Here is a 20,124-nt window from a genome sequence, read left to right as displayed (position 1 = left end):
GTGGCGCGATCTTGGCTCACTGCAACTCTGCCTCCAGGTTCAAGTGATTCTCCTGCCTTGGCCTCCTGAGTAGCTGAGACTATAGGTGCGTGCCACCATGCCTGGCTAATTTTTTGTATTTTTAGTAGAGACAAGGTTTCACCATGTTAGCCAGGATGATCTTGAGCTCCTGACCTTGTGATCCACCTGCCTCAGCCTTCCAAAGTGCTGGGATTATAGGCGTAAGCCACTGCGCCCAGCCTACTTTGTATATTTTTTAGTGGAGTCGGGGTTTCACCATGTTGGCCAGGCTGGTCACGAACTCCTGACCTCAAGTGATCCGCCTGCCTCAGCCTCCAAAAGTGCTGGGATTACAGGCATGAGCCACCGCACCCAGTCGAACACAACTATTTACTCATGGCAATGTCACCCATGAAGGTAAACCTATTTCATAAAATTAAATAATATGCCTTTTTGATAATAATGAAAATAAGACCTCATTAGTTTGTTGACCCTTCTAAGGACATCAGGTATAAATCTCTTACTGGAATTTAGCATTTTCTTCAATTATGAAACAGACATAATATGAAACAGACAAACACAGATGAAGCACAGTCACAAATATTCATTTGGAGTGACAGATTCTATAGTATTATTGGTTCTAATAACATCTGCTTCTGTGAGGACTGAGCTATCCTAACCCTTACCAGCATGCTCTAACTTGCTGACAGAGCCCACAAAGATGACAGGAAGGGGGTGGAACCAGGCTTTCTGTGCACTGAGTGTATGTCTTAATACCTCCAAGAAAAAAAACAGAACAATACCCTCAGAACTTCTAGAATTCTGAGGGTATTTTTGGTTGTGAGCAAATAATTTATATAGTACTTATGTGCCAGGCACTATTCTTAGAGCTTTACATATATTAACTCAGAAATTCTTAAGTTTTTTGTTTGATGGACATCGCCTGTGCCTCTGGCTTGGCAATCTGGTCAAGACTGTAGACTCCTCAAAGTAATGTTTTTAGGTATATAAACTACAATACATAGGATGACAAAGGAAACGAGTTGCAGTAAAGCACAGTGACATACATGCTCTTTTCTTAATGTATTAAATCACAACATCTAGGGGAAAGGGAGTAACTGCCGTGAATTCAAAGCAGTAACAAATACAAACAATACTTTTTGCAGATATTGCAATAAAGGTATTGTAATATGAAGATATCAGTGATTTCTACTGGTGACAAATCAGTTACTACAAATACTCTTATGAATTATAGCCTGTTTCATAACTGAAGAAAATGCTTTATTCCAGTAAGACATTAATAAAAATAATGATGCAACATCTTTCCCACCCAAGTTCCAAACCTTCTGATTTCTATCCATTGCCTTTAGGAATGAAGGGCCCCTGTAGTAACAACTCATTTAAGCTCACAGACAATCCTTTGATGAGGTAGGTCATATCATCCCTATTGTACAAATGAGGACTCTGAGGTACAGTGCAGTTACGTGCTGCACTACTGCAAAACAAGTGAAGTAAACATGCACGCATCCACAGCCCCACCAGTGGTGGGACCTCACCTTGATGGGGGGCTTCCGAGTGATGTGGGAGACAAGGAAGTTCATGGCGATGTCCTCACAGTTGATGTATTCATCCACCATGTCCCGGATGGCCTGGGGCATCACATAAGAATACAGGTAGGCATAATACTGTCAGGGGAAGAAAAAGAACCACATGCTCTGTTAGAAGACACAGGTTGTTGGCTTTCAGCCAAAATATGCATGGATGGAGGGGCTGTTTGGGTGTGGCAGTAACTAGGAGGTATTACTGGCACTTAGGGACTGGGGCAGGGGACTCGAGACATCCTGTCGTGTGGATCTTCTGCAGTGAGGAATTATCCCATTCAAACTGCCATCATCACCCCCTTTAGTAACAGAATGTCATATCATCTCCCTGGTACCGCAGTGATTTTGAAATCAATACAAAGATTTGTCAAACTAGGTCAGATGCTGGTTCAATTGAACACTATTTTATCTCTAACAATGGCCAAAAAAAAAAAAAAAGATAAGTGAGAGAAAAAAGCCTGGTTATTTTCTCAGACCTCAATAAATCACAGAACCATGAAACACACAATCCCTCGCTGCCTCCTGTACAGATTCTTGAGTCTGGTCAGTACTCGCCATCGGCCCTGGCTACTCCCTGCTGCCAACCACCTTCGTCTCTTGCCTGGATTCTCCACATCGGCTCCTAAATATTCTCCCTGCTGCCATATTGTCTTCCCCATGTGCTAGTCCCAGCGCAGCAGGTGATTGTGTTAACACTCAAACCAACTGAACATGTCACCCCTTTGCTCCAAAGCCTCCAACACTTCCCATCTCACTCAGAGTAAAAGGCAAAGTTCTCAGACTGTCCTACAAGGCCCACAGAGGGGTGTGTTGGAGCCACTCACACCTGCTCATGAATGGCGCTTTCTACATTTTCAGAATGTTGTCAGCTTGTTGTTAAACATAGCCATTATTAAAGATGTAATTACATAAACTTCAAATTCAATAAATTAAAATTATATTAAAAATCCATGCAATAAATACCTTAAACTCATTACTTCCTAATTAATATTTTACTATTAACTTGAGGTTACCTATATCTACTGTTGATGTTGAAATTACTTCGTAATGGTGTACAACTGTGTATCTCTTCCCAAATCCGTGTTCAGTGACTCATGTTGATAACTTCAAATCAGCCAAGGTAAGAGTATTTATACCATAGAAATCAGCAAATACTACAAGACAGGGCACATGTTAACTGCTATATGTTGCAATTTGCTGTAATGAACAAATGAATAGGTGAGGTGCCCAGTTAAACTGATTAACTGATTAACATATTTCATTACCTACAATATAATATGTTGAGTGAAATAATGATAAAATTTTTTTGTAACACAGAATAAATGTGCTAATTATTATAGCAAAGTACTTAAGAGTTGGTGAACTTAAAAAAATGAATTGTAATTTTTTTTTTAACAAAAAGGTGATCCAGGCTGGGCATGGTGGCTCATGCCTGTAATCCCAACACTTTGTTTGGGAGGCCATGTCGGTGAAATGCTTGAGCCCAGAAGTTCAAGGCCAGCCTGGGCAACACAGGGAGAAGACCCCATAGCTACAAAAAAATAAAAAATTGGCCAGATGTAGTGGCATGTGCCTGTACTGCCTGCTACTCAGGAGGCTGAGGTGAGAAGATCACTTGAGCCTGGGAGTTCTAGGCTGCACTGAGCCATGGTTGTGCCACTGCAATCCAGCCTGGGTAACAGTGAGATTCCGTCTCAAAAAAAAAGAGTAAGAATAAATAAAATAAAAAACAATACACTTTTTAAAAAAGGTAATTCAAATTTATTGACCCTTTAAATGGCCAGTGACTGTCCTTAGTATGCTGATGAGAATATATTAACATAACACATGTCTTGAAAGAAATGACATTTTAACAATAAGAACTGCCTTTTAATAATAATTAAAAAAAACTGATGAAAGCATTATCAGAATAACTGTTCAGAGGTATTTCCATCAGTATGTGGTTTTGCTGTCAAAAATGATTTATGTTGACCAGGCGCAGTGGCTCATGCCTATAATCCCAGCACTTTGGGAGGCCAAGGCGGGTGGATCACTTGAGGTCAGGAGTTCGAGACCAGCCTGGCCAACAGGGTGAATCCCAGCTACTGGGGAGGCTGAGGCAGAAGAATTGCTTGAACCCAGGAGGCAGAGACTGCAGTGAGCCAAGATTGCACTACTGCACTCCAGCCTGGACAAAGAAGCGAGAAGACTCCATCTCAAAAAGAAGAGAAAAAAAAAAGTTTAATTTAGAAACAGACCTGACTTGCTATAACACACAGTATCCAATCAAGATTTTCAAAAATAATAAAACACATTCAATCCTACTGCTTTCACTAAAATTTAAGAATTTAGTGATCACATTATTTTAAAGTTTTGTTTCATCGTTATTTCAACCTCTAAAAAATATCTATCAGTAATATACACATGCATAAAATTTATAAGTAAATATATATATATATTAGGTACAGGTCTAAAAAGTGTTATTGACAGGCACTTATGATTTAAAAAAAAAAGAAAAAAACTTGACAGCTGTTGATTAGAGAGGACCAATCTAACTGCTTTCCTGGACCAAGCAAGTAAGACAAATGAGTGTAAAGAAATGGGTGTAGGTTGGGTGCTGAGGCTCACGCCTGTAATCCCAACACTTTGGGAGGCCAAAGCGGGCGGATCATGAGGTCAGGAGTTCAAGACCAGCCTGACCAACATGGTGAAAACCCATCTCTACTAAAAATACAAAAATTAGCCAGGTGTGGTGGCATGCTCCTGTAATCCCAGCTACTCGGGAGGCTGAGGCAAGAGAATTGCCTAAACCTAGGAGGTGGAGGTTGCAGGGAGCCGAGACGGTGCCGCTGCACTCCAGCCTGTGCCACACAGCAAAACTCAGTCTCACAAAAATAAAAAAAGAAATAGATGTAAGAAAAACGAGGAGCCACAGGCAGGTGAGCGCATGAAGGCCCCATCATGGGCCTCAACTACGGGAGCAGCCGCCATGACGCCCCAGACAGGGCCTCAGAGGACCTGATCTTCATTTGTATGCAGCTCAGGTCTTTTTGTGAAATCTTGTGATCTTTAGAAGTTGTCAGTGCATAGGACAACACTAGAGGGCCCAAAAATCTCTCTGTAAGCCAACTGAGGTTTGGGCACTGCTAGTCTGTAATCTTCTTTATAGATTTTCACACAGGAAAAATACTAAATTTCATTAAGTAAATGATTTCTTGAAAGTAGAGGTACCTGACCATTCATGGTTTTAAAGAACAGTCTGAATCTGGGAAGGCAATTCAGAAGATAAGTACATCCTCAAGGTATGAGTAGACGCTGCTAAGATCAGTGGCTCCTTCTTAGCTGAGCAAGTGTGAAAATCTTGGCCAGTTGCTGACACCCTAATCCTCTGACTCTACTTGCAATCCTCAGCCCAAACAAGGCCCACCGAAGGAAAGGAAGTCCTGAGGTGAAGTGCAAGAATGGGATGAGTGTATCAACTTCACACATTAAGTTTTTAAAAGAAAAAGAACAGCTGAAAGTTTAATGACTGCTTAGGCTGGTTCAAAATGTCCCTATATGTCAGGCACGGTTCCTCACATCTGTAATCCCAACACTTTGGGAGGCTAAGGCGGGCAGATCGCTTGAGTCCAGGAGTTCGAGACCAGCCTAAGCAACATGGCAAAACTGCATCTCTATAAAAAATACCAAAAAAAATTAGCCAGGTGTGGTGATGCGTGCCTGTAGTCCCAGCTACCCAGGAGACAGAGGCAGGAGGGTCACCTGGGCCCGAGAGGTGGAGGCTAAAATGAGCTGAGACCCCACCATTACACTCCAACCTGGGCGACAGTGAGACCCTGTCTTAAAAAATTAAAAAAGTCCCTATAAAAATGAATTTTATTGTTCTATTTGAGGTGACTGGCAAGATGCCACCATCTGAGATGGGAGATATGTAAGGGAGAAAAGACTTCAAGGAGCTAGGGAGAGACGGTGAGCTTTCCTGGGAAAAGTTTACCTGAAGTGTCTGAGGGACAAACGGGAGATATGCTGGAAACAATGAAACATACAAACACAGACCTCAGCAAGAAAGGCCAAGGCTGGAATACAGATGAGGAAATTACCAGCCTGCAGATGCTAAGAAAAGCCTCAAAACCTTGTGTGTGAGACAGAACGCCTAGGGAAAATAAGAAGAGCAACAGAGGCTAGACCCTGGGACACTTCACCATTCATGCAGAGAGAGTGGTGGGAGGATCTTCCGTGAGGACAGTGAAGGCACCAGAACCATGGAGGGCATGGATGCAGACAAAGAGAATGAGGCAGGTGCCACCATCTTTGGTGACTGTCAGGGCACGATGAAAAGGCTGGTTGAAAGCAGCAAGACAGACGACAGGAGCTGCAAATGAGACTTTATGTGACAGCTGGGAGGGAAGTGTCATTGGTAAGCAATGAAAATGTTCCCTACACCTGCCCTGTGCCAAAGCACAGATGTGGGGAAATGAGTGCCTCAAAGTCTACAGGAAAAGGCTAACGGGAGCACTGTCCTCAGAGAAGACTCAGGGCACAGAAGAGGTGCTCTGTGTGGTGGGCAGTGGGGGTAATGCCCGGGTAATCTTAGAACAGGGACTCCTCAGGGCCCGGGAACACCTCAGGAGGGAGGTAGAGAGCGGCACTCACGGACACAGAAGGCAAACCACATACAGCACTGTAAACTTTCTAGAAGCCACATCGTTAAAAAGTAAAAAGAGACAGTAAAAATCAATAACTGTATTTAACCCAGTAATCCAAACTAACTGCATTTCAAGATGCAATCAACACAAACAATTACTGAGCTATCTGACACCCTTTGTTACAAGTTTTTGAAAGCTGTTGTGCACTTTACACTTAACAGCACGTCTCCATTCTGACCAGTCATGCACCAGGTGATCAGCAGCCACCTGTGGTCAGGGGCCACTTTACAGGATGGAAGAGGTAGAGAGGGAAGATGGGCCAGGAGAAAAAAACAGAATACAGAACAGTAGAGGAGGAAAGACTGCAGGGTCCTAAGCTTCAGATATTCAGTGAAAATCAGATTAGGAGGCACAGTGAAAGTAATAAGCACTAAAGCATCACAAAGAACTGGCAGAGCCACACAGAGGCTCATCGTGGGGCCCAGGACAGGCATGGTATATCTAAGTCAGAAAAGTGCCCAGGTCACCTTCTGATGGCTGGGCCATATCTAGGGTGGCAGTGTTAAAACTGGAAGGTATTTGAGGTGTCTTTTAGCCCAATGCCCTCAGTTTTACAAAGGGAGAGCCAACGCCCAGAAAGATAAAGTGGTTTCCAAATGGCCTATGTGCAACTGTACAGGCAGCCCTCTCATCTTGACTTTTTATCCCAGAGTTGCTCTAAGCATCTTGATCGTTGTCTCTAAAAATAGAAAAAACTGACTTCTAGCACAAAAGAAACATGTAAGAAGCGTTAGGAGAGCTAAGCTGAGGGCAGCATTCCGCTACCACACAAAAGTGAAACTCTCACCAAGTCGATGCCATTATTACCAGCTTTTTCTTACCTTGTGAAAGAAGGCAGCACCTGTCAGCACCATGGACAGCTCACAGGAGTAGTTGGAGTTGTAGAGCCAGGACTGATGGGGGATGTCCCATGCGTGGTAACGGCCAGGGAAGCCCACGATGCGGTCCCGAGCTTCTCTCCACACCCTTGAAAAACACAAGTGCATACACAGATCTGAGTACAGAGCTCTAGGGTCATCAGAAGTGTTCACAGTTATTGCCTCCACCTTACAAGCTCTGGCCCTTAGGCTTTTACTTCTCGTATCCTTTCAAAATAAAACAAAATCAACAACAAGCCAAACAGGATAAAAGCAAATAAGGTATCATATTCAGCTTCCTTAATAAGCACCTGCACATTGTCCCTCTAGCAGTCAGCATCCTCCAGCCCTTCCAGAAAGAATAAGCCCTAAGTTTGGAAAGGGGATCTCCAGAATGGGGTATGTACAATAATCTACTAAGGAGGGCTCCAGAATGGGGTATATACAATAATCTACTAAGCAGCAGAAAGATGATATCAATTTCAATTCTTTTTTTAGCTTATTTAATTTCCAAGAAAGGGCCAGGTGGGGTGGCTCATGCCTGTAACCTCAGCACTTGGGAGGCCAACACAGGAGGACTGCTTGAAGCAAGGAGCTGGAGACCAGCCTGGGCAACATAGCAAGATCCTGTCTCTACGAAAAAAAATTTTTGTTTGTAATTAGCTGGGTATGGTGGAGCACACCTGTACTACCAGCTACTTGGGAGGCTGAGGTGGAAGGACTGCCTGATCCTAGGAGTTCAAGGCTACAGTTAGCTATGATTGCACCACCTCCCTTGGCCTGAGCAACAGAGCAAGATCTGGCTCTAAAAATGAATGAATGAACAAGCATTTTCTAAGAAAGGCTTTGCTTTTAATAAGCATGACATATTAGTTCAGTAGGACATGTATGTAATTTACATATATTGCACACTTTTCTTTTACAGAGAAGGAACATAATAAAAAGGTTTAGAGAGCACTGGTTTAACCACAGAAGACTACTGAACTGCACCACTCCTAATTCCAAATTTGAGCAGGGCTGAGGGAGAAACATGTATGATGAGAAGTGGCCTACAGAACCATACAACTGAAAGGTTTCATTAAATGGAAGAAATAAATGGAGAATTCAGTATGTTTCAGTAGAAACTTCTATATCATCTCCAAATTTATAGGTAAATTAGAACAAATAAAATTGGTCCCCAGTTTCACAGGATAAATTGGAGAACTGAAAGCGTTTAAGCTCCACAGGACCTGACAGGCCTGCAGAAAGGCTGCCAGAGATTTAAACTGCCTGCAAACTCCCTCATCACTTACATGGAACTTCAGTTCCTAAGACACAGAAGATTTTATTTCAACAGAGTTCCTCTCCTAATAAGTCTAGAAGCATCTAATCTAATCCAAAAGAGGAGAAATCACAACTTCTATCACAATGTAACAGCCTTCTAGGTGGGTTTTTTTAGACAACTGATTTTTTTTTAATTGTGGCAAAACAAACATAAAATATACCATCTTAATCATTTTTAAATGTATGGTTCAGTGGCAATACGGACATTCACAGTGTCGTACAACCATCCCTGCCATCCATCTCCAGAACTCTTTCATCTTCCCAAACGGAAACTCTGTCCCCATTAAACACTAATCCCCACTCCCACCTTCCCGCAGCCCGGCAGCCCCTATTCTACTCTCCGTCTCTATGAATGACTACCTAGGGACCTCACATAATGGAACCACAGTATTTATCCCTCTGTGTTGTTTGCACTTCTGTTACAAATAACGCTGCTCTGGCCATTCGTGTATTCCTTTCTGTATGGACACATGCTCTCAAGTCTCTTGGTATACCTTTTCTGTCCCTTATGATTGATTCTATCTGCCTCTTTCTTGGCTACCTAAGTTGAAGTGAGTCAAGATCTATCTTTGCCAGAAGAAAGAATTCTTAGACTTACCCTTTCCTTTGAACTTAGGTCTGTTTCATTCCCATTAAGGTGAAATAAGCAAATTGGGGAGATTAATAAGAGAAAGGTTTTAGATCAAAGGATGCCCAAATGCATGAGAAAAGGGTCAGGGTAGGAAAAGGTTAGGATGTATAGACAGCAATGATAATTCACCAGCTCCATTACCAGAGGCTAAATCTCAAACATGAATGACAGTTAAGAGACACATTAAAAGGCTTCCCATTATTCTCTCACCACCTGCAAATCTGCTGGAAAATAGCACGGGCAAGGTAAGAAGTCCCTAAATCAGGGGCTTGGAAGCTATGTTAATGCCAGCTATGTTAATAAGCTTCAAACTCCTTAAAGCTGGGCTCCTTATCAAAATCATTCTTGGATCTAAGGGTTGGCAGTTCTCCTGTTAACACTCCACGACTATGCTCACCACGCCAGTCCTTCGGCACGCTCCAAACTGCATCACGCTGCAGCATAAACACACTACCTACCGCCCACCCCCCACCACTACCACCTGCAGCAGCAAAGATCATGCCTGGAGTTACTGCATGGCTTTTTTCCTTTCATAAAAACAAGTGGAGAGAGTCAGCTACTTATTATCGTGTAAAAAAAAATACACCTCGGTTTACCAGGATTTTTTTTTTAATCACAGCTGTCAACAGACTTGGTTCAATAATACACTAAGCAAGAGGACAAAGGAAACATGAGAGGCTGGGTGGGGGAGAATAAGAACAGATGTTCTAATTTTTCAGAAATGTGTCAAATCATTCTTTACAGATGGATTTAAGACAGATGAGCAATAAAGCCTCTGCTCCTTTTATCTGAGCATCTGCTCTTACAAGCCTAAGCCAAAGGCAGCCCCAGAGCCAGGTAGGTCAGGTTAGGCCTTCAGTGAACAGAATGGAAGCACAGAGAAAGAACTCTCTATCCTGGATCCACACTTAATTTGAAAAAGATCGCCAAAGAAATCTACTCCAGTGTTTTTTTTTGTTTTGTTTTGTTTTGTTTTGTTTTGTTTTGTTGTGTTTTAGCTCTGTTGCCCAGGCTAGAAGTGGCATGATCTTGGCTCACTGCAACCTCCGCCTCCTGGGTTCAAGCAATTCTCCTGTCTCAGCCTCCTGAGTAGCTGGGATTACAGGCGCACGCCAACACGCCCCGCTAATTTTTATATATTTAGTAAAGGCAGGGTTTCACCATGTTGGCCAGGCTGGTCTCAAACTCCTGACCTCAGGTGATCCACCCGCCTTGGCCTCCAAAAATGCTGGGATTACAGGCGTAAGCCACTACACCCGGCCTCCAGTGGTTTTCAAATGATGTGGGGAAGAACTAATTTTTCCCCAAAATTATTATAGATTAATACTTTGGTAAAATACAACAAAAATGAACTGCCTGGTTTCTTAAATATGACATCCAAAGCACAAGCAACCAAAGAAAACAGATCCATTGAACTTCAAAACACGAACCCTGGGCTTCAAATAATACCATCAAGAAAGCAAGAAAATAACCCATGGAATGGGAGAAAATTGTGCAACTCCAGTCACTGATAATGGACTTGCATCTAGAATATATAAAGAACTCTTATAACATGATAATAAAAAGACAATCCTGGCCTGGTGCGGTGGCTCACGCCTGTAATCCCAGCACTTTGGGAGGCCGAGGCGGGCAGATCACCTGAGGTCAGGAGTTCGAGACCGGCCTGACCAACACGGTGAAACCCTGTCTCTACTAAAAATACAAACATTAGCCAGGCATGGTGGCAGGCGCCTGTAGTCCCAGCTACTCGGGAGGCTGAGGGAGGAGAATGGCGTGAACTCGGGAGGTGGAGCTTGCAGTGAGCCAAGATCACACCACTGCACTCCAGCCTGGGTAACAGAGCGAGACTCTGTCTCAGAAAAAAAAAAAAAAAAGACAATCCAAACAAAAATGGGCAAAGAATGTGAAAAGCCGTTTCTCCAAAGAAGATATACAAAGGCTAACTGATCAATAAGCGCATGAAAAGAAGCTCAACATCATTGAGAGAAATGCAAATCACAACTGTATGGCCGGGTGCTGTGGCTCATGCCTGTAATCCCAGCACTTGGGAGGCTTGCTCGAGGCCAGGAGTTTCAGACCAGCTTGAACAATAAAGTGAGAACCCATCTCTACAAAAAAAAAAAAAAAAAAAAAGTAAAGATTAGCCAGGTGTGGTAATGTGAGCCTGTAGTCCCAGCTACTCAGGAGGATCACTTGAGCCCAGGAGTTCAAGGTTACCACATGCTAAGATGGCACCACTGCACTCCAGCCTCAGCAACAATGTGAGACCCCATCTGTGTGTGTGTGTATATATACACACATACACACACACACACATTTATATATAAAATTAGTTGTCACTTTACAATGACTAGGACGGCTATAAATTTTGAAAATGGAAAATAACAAGTGTTGACGAAGATGTGGGGAAGCTAGAACCTTCATACACTGCTGGTGAAAATGCAATATGGGGCCGCCACCGTGAAAAACAGCCTGACCGGCTCAAAATGTTAAAGCAGCTATCATGATCCACCCACATTACTCTTAGGTATCCACTCAAGAGGAATGACATGTTCATACAAAAACTTGCGCATGAAGGTTCACAGCATTATTCATAATAGCCAAGAAATAGAAATGACCCAAATATCCATCAACAGAAAATGAAGAACTAGTACCTGGGCTGGGCACCATGGCTCACGCCTGTAATCCCAGCACTCTGGGAGGCCGAGGCGGGCAGGTTGCCTGAGCTCAGGAGTTCAAGATCAGCCTGGGCAACATGGTGAAACCCCAGCTCTACTAAAATACAAAAAATAAAATTAGCTTGGCATGGTGGTGGTCCATACCTGTAATCCCAGCTACTCGGGAGGCTGACATGAAAGAATCGCTTGAACCTGGGAGGCAGAGGTTGCAATGAGCTGAGATCAAGCCACTGCACTCCAGCCTGGGCAACAGAGTGAGACTCCATCTCAAAATAAAAAAGAACTGGTACCTGCTACAAGATGGATGAACCTTGAAAACATCATGTTCCGTGAAAGAAGAGAGTCACTAAAGGCCATGCATCGTTGTACAGTTCTGTTTATAGAAGATGTCCAGAATAGGCAAATCTATAGAGATGCAAAGATTGAGTGGCTAACTAGGACTGAGGGGTTTGGAGAAAAATTGGGAGTGGCTGTTAATAGGTACAGGGTTTCTTTCAGTGGTGATGAAGATTTCTAAAATTAACCATGCTGATGTTTGCACAACTCTGAATATACTAAAACTACTGAATTGTACACTTAAATGAGTGAATTTTATGGGGTATGAATTATATTGAAGAAATGTTGCAAAAAAAAGAACTGCAAGAAAAATAATCATATACTTGGATTTCATAGTAAATGTCGAATTGCTTTACAAGTTTCTGAATGCTTACCCTCAATTTTTGTACTTACCTCACCATAAACAGGTAACAAACTGTCCCTAAACCAACATCCCAGTCCCTGACATACCTGGAGTAGCCTTCATCTACTCCATCCTCTTCCCTGCAGTGACCCTCAAGTGGGATCCTTCAGCAATTCCTAAGACTCAAGAAGGCAGGAGAGTTGAAGGCCGGGTGAAGGTTGGGAGTGTGACAAACCTGCATTTGAACCCAGAGCTCTGCTGTCACTTTCTAGCTTCTACGTGTTTCTGTTCTCTTCTATCTCAATTTACTCCTATATGAAATGGAGACAGCTACAATTTATGTCATCAAATTTTAGAAGGATGAATGAGATAAGACAAAGTCCTAGGCTAGTCCCTGGCACACAGTACGGGTTCAACATATGTTTAGCATCATCATCGTCGTCATCATTACCACCACCTCCTTTTCCTCCTTCCCTTCTTTTTCCTTTTAAATCATTGCTTCTGACACCCTCCTTCCCCCAAATCTTTCTGGGTCCAGGATCCTGGCACTGTTCCATTGCTCCAACACACAGCAACATGTCACTTTTGCCTGCCTGGGAGTTACTTCCCATTCCTCTAAAAACAAAACCCTCCTATTTCCTTTAGAGAACTACCCTACCCGTTGCCTCTACTCTCTGCCCATGTGGTTTGGATTTAAGGATGATACACCTGCAGCACCAGGAACAGGCAGGTAACCAGGGTCTAGCCAATCAAAGAATTCCACCTTCCTGGCCACAGAGGAAAGGCCTGTGGGAACACAGAGCGGAGCCTACAGATGAAGAGAGATGGACTCCTCCAACGCCATCTACGAGCCTGCATCCAGCCACGTCCTACATCAGCCCTGACTACCTGCAAGGGGTTCTCAGTTACCATCAGCCAAAAAATTCATTTTGCTGCCTAATCCAGGTTTTCTGTCACTTGCAACCTTAAGTTTTGATTAGAAATTAGTCTCTCACCGGAACCCAAACATGATTTCGTCATGGCGGAGGTGAGCATCGTCATCGATGGACAGGATGGCCTCTGTCTCAATTTCATTCCAGGGTAAGAATCGGTTGTTCAAACTGTTCTTCTCAGTACGGACCACCTGTGATGAGGAAGGAAAAACATTAAAAATTAAGGCTGTGTTATGGAAGGCCAAACAAAATCTGTATTTAGGTCCAAGGAGACCATGGCTGGATTTACTGAATAATTTTGCCTGATCTCCACGCTTGTAAAATCTAGCATATGCCTTTCAGGAATAAAAGCTGCCTTATACTTCAATAAATGTATATAGATTTACCTTTTAAGCTTCATTCATTAGTTAGCTAATTTTCTTGTGAATCAAGCAAAAGCTGAGGATTATTTTATACACGCAATAAACACGATGTAGGGAAATTAAAAACAACTCTCCCAAGAGAACACAAGGTGGCAGAGTGGATCTGAGATTCCAATGGCTATGGAATTTCCAGCATGCTTGTTAATTTTAATTTTCAGACTCAGAAACCTCATGAGTCTGTCACTTCTGACTCCCAATTCTAACGCCTTTTTGGGATATAAACCCCAAAAAAGAGCACAGCCCATCTGGTCGAGATTAATTACTTCACCTTTGAAATTCCTACCTACAATGCTGACTACTCGTACACAAACTTTTTCTTTCAAGGTATCATGTACTCAAGTACAACAGCTCCTGCGTCTTCAGCAAATCCCAATTCAAAACACATCTAAGTGATTCAACATACATGCAAAGCAGTATTTCCTTCATAAAACAGAAATTGGTGCTTCAAACAGTACAACTACATAATGAAACAATTTTTATTTAACCATATCTCAGTTAAGTATAGTTTACCTACAGTGTGGGTGGGTAGCTGTGTTATTCACCTTGCCACCTAATACTCATATAAATGATGACCACAGCCAGTACTTGGATGGCTCATTTTATTCTTAGAGTGTCTTCGTCTAATTAGTCCAACCAAAGGGGAACCATTATTTTGTTCTCAAACCCCAAAAACAAAGAGCATCTCATGAAGAATAATCTTTTTAGAATGCCACGAAAAATCACCTTACTTCCAACAGACTATTTTACTTGTACTGAGGACAACCTCTACCTGGCATGATGAATTAACTGCATCCGAGGACTTAAATTTATGAATGGTTTCCAAGGAGCTCTGTGACCTACTAGCATGTCTCCTCAGCTTCAAATACCTTCTCTTCCATCCTCCCCCTGGAGGTCCAGTTCAGACACCTCTTGCCAGAATCATTTATTCTATATTCTTAATGCAGAGCCCTCATACTTCAATTAATTCATTCTAGCACACTTAAAATCCAATTAATTGAGAGCTAGAAGGGCTTTGGAGACTATAGCGTCTAACTGTCACTTTACACATGCAGAAACTGAGGCCCAGAGTGATGTCATACAACTGGCAAGTTGCAAGAGCCAAAACTCTAATTCATACCTTTAAAAAAAAAAAAAAGTGAGTTCTCGAAGTCTCATCACTATGTTCACCCCAGGCGTCTCGAACTCCTGAGCTCAAGAGATCCTCCTATCTCAGCTCCGAAAGTGCAAGGATTACAGGCATGAGCCACCACACCCGGTCCTAACTCATACTTTGATTCCAAACCCAGTCCTTTTCCTGCTAAACTTTTGTTAACTTTATAAACTTCTTCAAACCAAAGCCACCATAGAAAACGCCTTTTTTTTTTTTTTTTTTGAGATGGAGTCTCACTCTGTCACCCAGGCTGGAGTGCAGTGGCACAATCTTGGCTCACTGCAGCCTCTGCCCTCTGAGTTCAAGTGATTCTCTTCCCTCAGCCTCCCAAGTAGCTGGGATTACAGGCGCCTACCACCACGCCTGGCTATTTTTTTGTATTTTTAGTAGAGACGGGGTTTCACCATCTTGGCCAGGCTGGTCTTGAAATCCTGACCTCATGATCTGCCCACCTTGGCCTCCCAAAGTGCTGGGACTACAGGCACGAGCCACCGCGCCCAGCCTTTTTTTTTTTTTTTTTTTTTTTTTTTTTTTTTTGAGATAGAGTCTCACTGTGGCCCAGACTGGAATGCAGTGGTGTGATCTCGGCTCACTACAACTTCCACCTGCCAGGCTCAAGTGATTCTCCTGCCTCAGCCTCCCAAGTAGCTGGAACTACAAGCAGATACCACCATGCCCAGCTAATTTTTGTATCTTTGTAGAGACAGGGTTTCACCATATTGCCTAGGCTGGTCTCGAACTCCTGATCTCATGGCATCTGCCTGCCTCAGCCTCTCAAAGTGCTGGGATTACAGGCATGAGTCACCACACCTGGCCTGAAAATGCATTATTAATCTGTGTACCATCAAGAAAAAACAATGTTGCCAATTAAGAAGGCATGTGAAATTGATGATCCCTTGTTTACTTGATTACAGAACTTAAATTTTTTTTTCTTTTAAGAGATGGAGTCTTGAGTTGTCACCTAGGCTGGAGTGCAATGGTGCTATCATAGCTCACTGCAGCCTAGAGCTCATTAGCTCAAGTGATTGATCCTCTTGCCTCAGCTCCCCAAGTAGCTGGGACCTACAGGCATGCACCACCACACTTGGGTAATTTCAAAAAAAAACTTGTAGAGACACGGTCTGGCTATGTAGCCTTGACTGGCCTCAAACTCCTGGTCTCAAGCATTCCCCCTCCCTCAGCCTTCCAAAAAAAGTGACAGGATTACAGGCAAGAGCCAACACTCTTGGCCAGAGCTTTCTTTAAGACTTCACCTCAGCCCCAGAGGAGTTCCTGCCCAACTCAAGACAAAGAAGGATCTGTAACAGATTCGCCACCACAGTTAACATATGTCCAAGCCAAGCAACAGACCGAGAAATCCACCTTGCCCTGCAGCATGTCTGACCAGCATAAAAATTCCCAAGTGTACAGCCCAGGGTATCCTAAGCTCAGAGTCCGCAATGACAAAACGAAGGACCGAGTGAGGCCTAGGTCATACGAGAGAGCAGCAAGGAGAAGAGATGCCAAGTGCTCACCTTAGCAGCTGTCGGTTCCACTCGCCAAAGGGCAGGAGGGTGGCAAGAAAGGGCCGGACTTGAATGGCAAGCTCAGCAATGGTAAGAGGCCATCCATTGTAAGACACATCTCAATTTCAGAGATGACAAAATGTAAAATAAGGTCCGCCTTGGAAATGACGGCATATGGTAGCTGTTCACAAACTCCCTCAACAAACTCCCCTCGAACATTCACTTTACCTAACACACCTAGCATTCACTCAGTACAGAACTGATTCTGCCAATTCAGCCAAACAAAGCTCCCCCTCACACAGCTTCAAATGAAGAAAAACCACTTCAGTTCTTGAATATTGGTTTGTAGATTATCAGTTTTGTGGGTTAACCTTCAGGTGGATTATCTACAGCACAATTAGTAAACCAGGAATATAGCAAGGAGCTTCAGAGTTCAAAGTGTGAGGCGAAGACCAGCAGCACACACCACCGGGGCCTGCAGGAGTGCAGGCACACCCCAAGCCCACTGAGTCAGAATCTGCATTTTAACATGCTCCTGGGGGATTCCTGTGCACATTAAATGGGGAGAAGCACTGGTACAGAGGGAGAAAGCATGGCTTTGGGGCCAATCAGAAAAGCTTGGGTTCAAATTCCAACTCCTCCTCTTACTAGACGTGTGAATGTCAGCACCCTCTCTGCTAAATCAACATAGCACCACACTGTTTGCAAAATCTGAAGTTACTTATCAGCCAAACTTGACAATCCTATAAACAACCTAACTCTGCACCTGAAAACGAAAAGCAAGAAAAACTACAATGATTTGATATCTAGATCATATCCAAAATTATCTAATTTACAAACAACCAAATCAAGAGAACCTACTTGTGCTTTAGAAGACTTAGGTGGGGTCATGGAGCTGGAGGTCAAATATCAAAGTGTTTTGGCCTAGATTTCACACTAGTTTTTTTTAGTAAGTTTATTAAAGTCCATTACTTAGATATCAAGAAGCAACAAGAGAACAACTACTAAGGACTCCAGGAACACAGGGCGCCTGCCATCTCTGCTCACCCTCTGAGCACAACTGCTCTGGGCTGGATGACAACAGCTGTTCAGGTATAGCAAACTACATTTTAACAATCAGAACAGCAATCAGAATAAAAGGGCCAGGCATGGTGGCTCACACCTGTAATCCCAGCACTTTGGGAGGCCAAGGCGGGTGGATCACCTGAGGTCAGGAGTTCAAGACTAGCCTGGCTAATATGGCAAAACCCCATCTCTACTAAAAATAATTTTTTAAAAATCTAGCCAGGCATGGGGGAGGGCACCTGTAATCCAGGTTACTCAGGAGGCTGAGGCAGGAGAATCGCTTGAACCCAGGAAGTGGAGGTTACAGTGAGCCAAGATTGCACCACTGCACTCCACGCTGGGCAACAGAGTGAGATTCCATCTCAAAAAAAAAGCAAAGCTGTTAAAGATTCACAGAAACACAACACCAAGCACTACAGTTTTGTCAGTTAGCTGACAAAACTAACTGCAGTCAGTAAGTCAGCTTTAAGAATTCAGAGCAGTGGTTCTCAACCAGGAACAATTTTGCCCCGGGCTACATGTGGCAATGTCTGAAGGGATTTTTGGGTGTCACAACTGGAGAAAAGGGTGCGCTACTTGCATCTAGTATCTAGTGGGCAGAAGCCAGGGATGCTGCCAGATCCTATAGTGCACAAGACAGCCCCCACAACAGAGAATTATCTGACCCAAAATGTCACTGTGCCACTGCTGAAACACCCTGATTTAGAGTCAACCTGCAGGAAGACAGTAAACCAAAACAGCACTTGGAAGACTAACTATAGTTCATTACCTAAGACGTTCCCTTTTCCCCATAGCCACAAAAAGATTTCTGCCCTCACAAACCTTGCAAACGCCAACTAAAACTAAATGGGTGGAAGAGTAAAAGTTTTCTTCTAACAGTTTTGCTTCAAAGCTGCAGTGCTTAATGGCTAAACAAAAGCTCAGCAAACCAACTATTATCCATTCTGGCACCAAAATCAGAAGAACAGAAAGGCTCAAACATTTCTAAATGCAGGCCGGGCGCAGTGGCTCACGCCTGTAATCCCAGCATTTTAGGAGGCCGAGGCGGGCGGATCACAAGGTCAAGAGATCCAGACCATCCTGGCCAACATAGTGAAACCCAGTTTTTACTAAAAATACAAAAATTAGCCGGGCGTGGTGGTGTGCGCCTGTAATCCCAGCTACTCAGGAGGCTGAGGCAGGAGAATTGCTTGAGCCGGGGAGGCAGAGGCTGCAGTGAGCCGAGATTGTGCCACTGCACCTTAGCCTGGGTGAGAGAGCAAGACTCCATCTCGGAAAAAAAAAAAAAAACACTTCTAAATGCAGACTCACAGATCAGCACAGCCTCTAAGAATCTTCGAAAAGACAGATCGAACATAAAAGAAACAAGTCAACCAGAGGGACTGTGTCATGTTTAGGAAAGGTTCTCATTTTTGTTGATGTTGTTTTGTTTCAAATTAAACCAACACTCTTCCCTCAACCCCACAATACTGGCTATTTCTTCATGTTACTACAGCATATTGCTATTAGATGCCTTATGATTACATCTTAGTAACTTGCAAACAGGAAGACTCACTTTCAAGTGATTGCTTTAATTACTGGTATGACATTAACCAAAATGAATAGACCACAGTGCCTGGCAATATAGCAGATGTTCAACAAATGTTTTATAAATGAATGAATGGGCAGAAAATAGAACATAATTTAGCCCTGCCATTCTATTTACAGAATATGAAATAAAGACTTGAGAAGTTTCTAGATCAAAATTATAGGTAAACATTCAATATCTTTAATAATCTTAAAGAATGATAGAGAGGAATTAGGAAACCTCTTAGTATTTAGTGTAGTTTTCTATAGCAAAAAACCCATCCACCTCCATCAAGCCAGGAGCAATGCCCCCTCTTTGCTTGGCCTGTCTCACACACAGGGCTCCCTGACGGTGCCTCGCTAGCTCTTCTGCACAATATCATTCACGGGACCCTTGATCTTCTCCCATCACAAAGGAAAAGGGACAGCAATCGTGGCCTGGAACCTACCACCTATGAAATTTGGCCATTTAAATACACTTGAAATGCCCCTTTTCAGATTACATCCAGCCCAGCCAAGCCCGACAATCTCCATCCTCCAACAAAACATATATACGTACATAATACATCCCTATAGCAAATCCATATCTGAGAATGAAACTTAACATCAAGCCATCACACAGGCAAGAAAGGAAACAGCAACTGACCTTAGTTCTCCATCATCCCCTTCCTCCAACTTAAAAGAGGAACCATCAGAGAACTCAGGAATGAGGAAAATGAGACCCAGGAAGAGGCACACAGTCATGCCCACCTAACTCAGGAGGACCTAGGTAACAGAGCTTGAAGTGAGTGGGGAGGGAGGTGAGCGATGGGAGGGAGGTGAGCGACAGAGAGAAGATGATAGAAAGAGGACTACATCATCAGCATCATTATTATTATTGAGACGGAGTCTTGCCCTGTCACCCAGGCTAAAGTGCAGTGGCACGATCTCGGCTCACTGCAACCTCTGCCTCCTGGGTTCAAACGATTCTCCTGCCTCAGCCTCCTGAGTAGCTGGGATTACAGGCGTCCGCCACTGCACCCGGCTAATT

General features: G+C 43.3%; 1 protein-coding gene across 4 annotated transcripts in view; it reads right to left on the bottom strand.

The window, feature by feature from the left end:
- EXTL3 (exostosin like glycosyltransferase 3) overlaps positions 1-20,124 on the bottom strand; it is a 133,258-nt gene that overhangs the window by 8,968 nt on the left and 104,166 nt on the right. For all 4 annotated transcript variants that reach the window (XM_063709166.1, XM_063709168.1, XM_055348311.2 and 1 more), the window contains 3 exons: positions 13,450-13,577; positions 7,108-7,252; positions 1,557-1,685 (listed from right to left, as the gene is read on the bottom strand). In XM_063709166.1, coding sequence (XP_063565236.1) covers positions 1,557-1,685; positions 7,108-7,252; positions 13,450-13,577 — 402 coding nt within the window. The remainder of the gene's footprint in view (positions 1-1,556; positions 1,686-7,107; positions 7,253-13,449; positions 13,578-20,124) is intronic.

This window comes from Gorilla gorilla, chromosome 7, assembly GCF_029281585.2.
Source record: "Gorilla gorilla gorilla isolate KB3781 chromosome 7, NHGRI_mGorGor1-v2.1_pri, whole genome shotgun sequence".
In the NCBI taxonomy this organism is placed as follows: Eukaryota; Metazoa; Chordata; class Mammalia; order Primates; family Hominidae; genus Gorilla; species Gorilla gorilla.
Note: the sequence above shows the minus strand (reverse complement) of the source record. Positions and strands in the feature narration are given on the sequence as shown.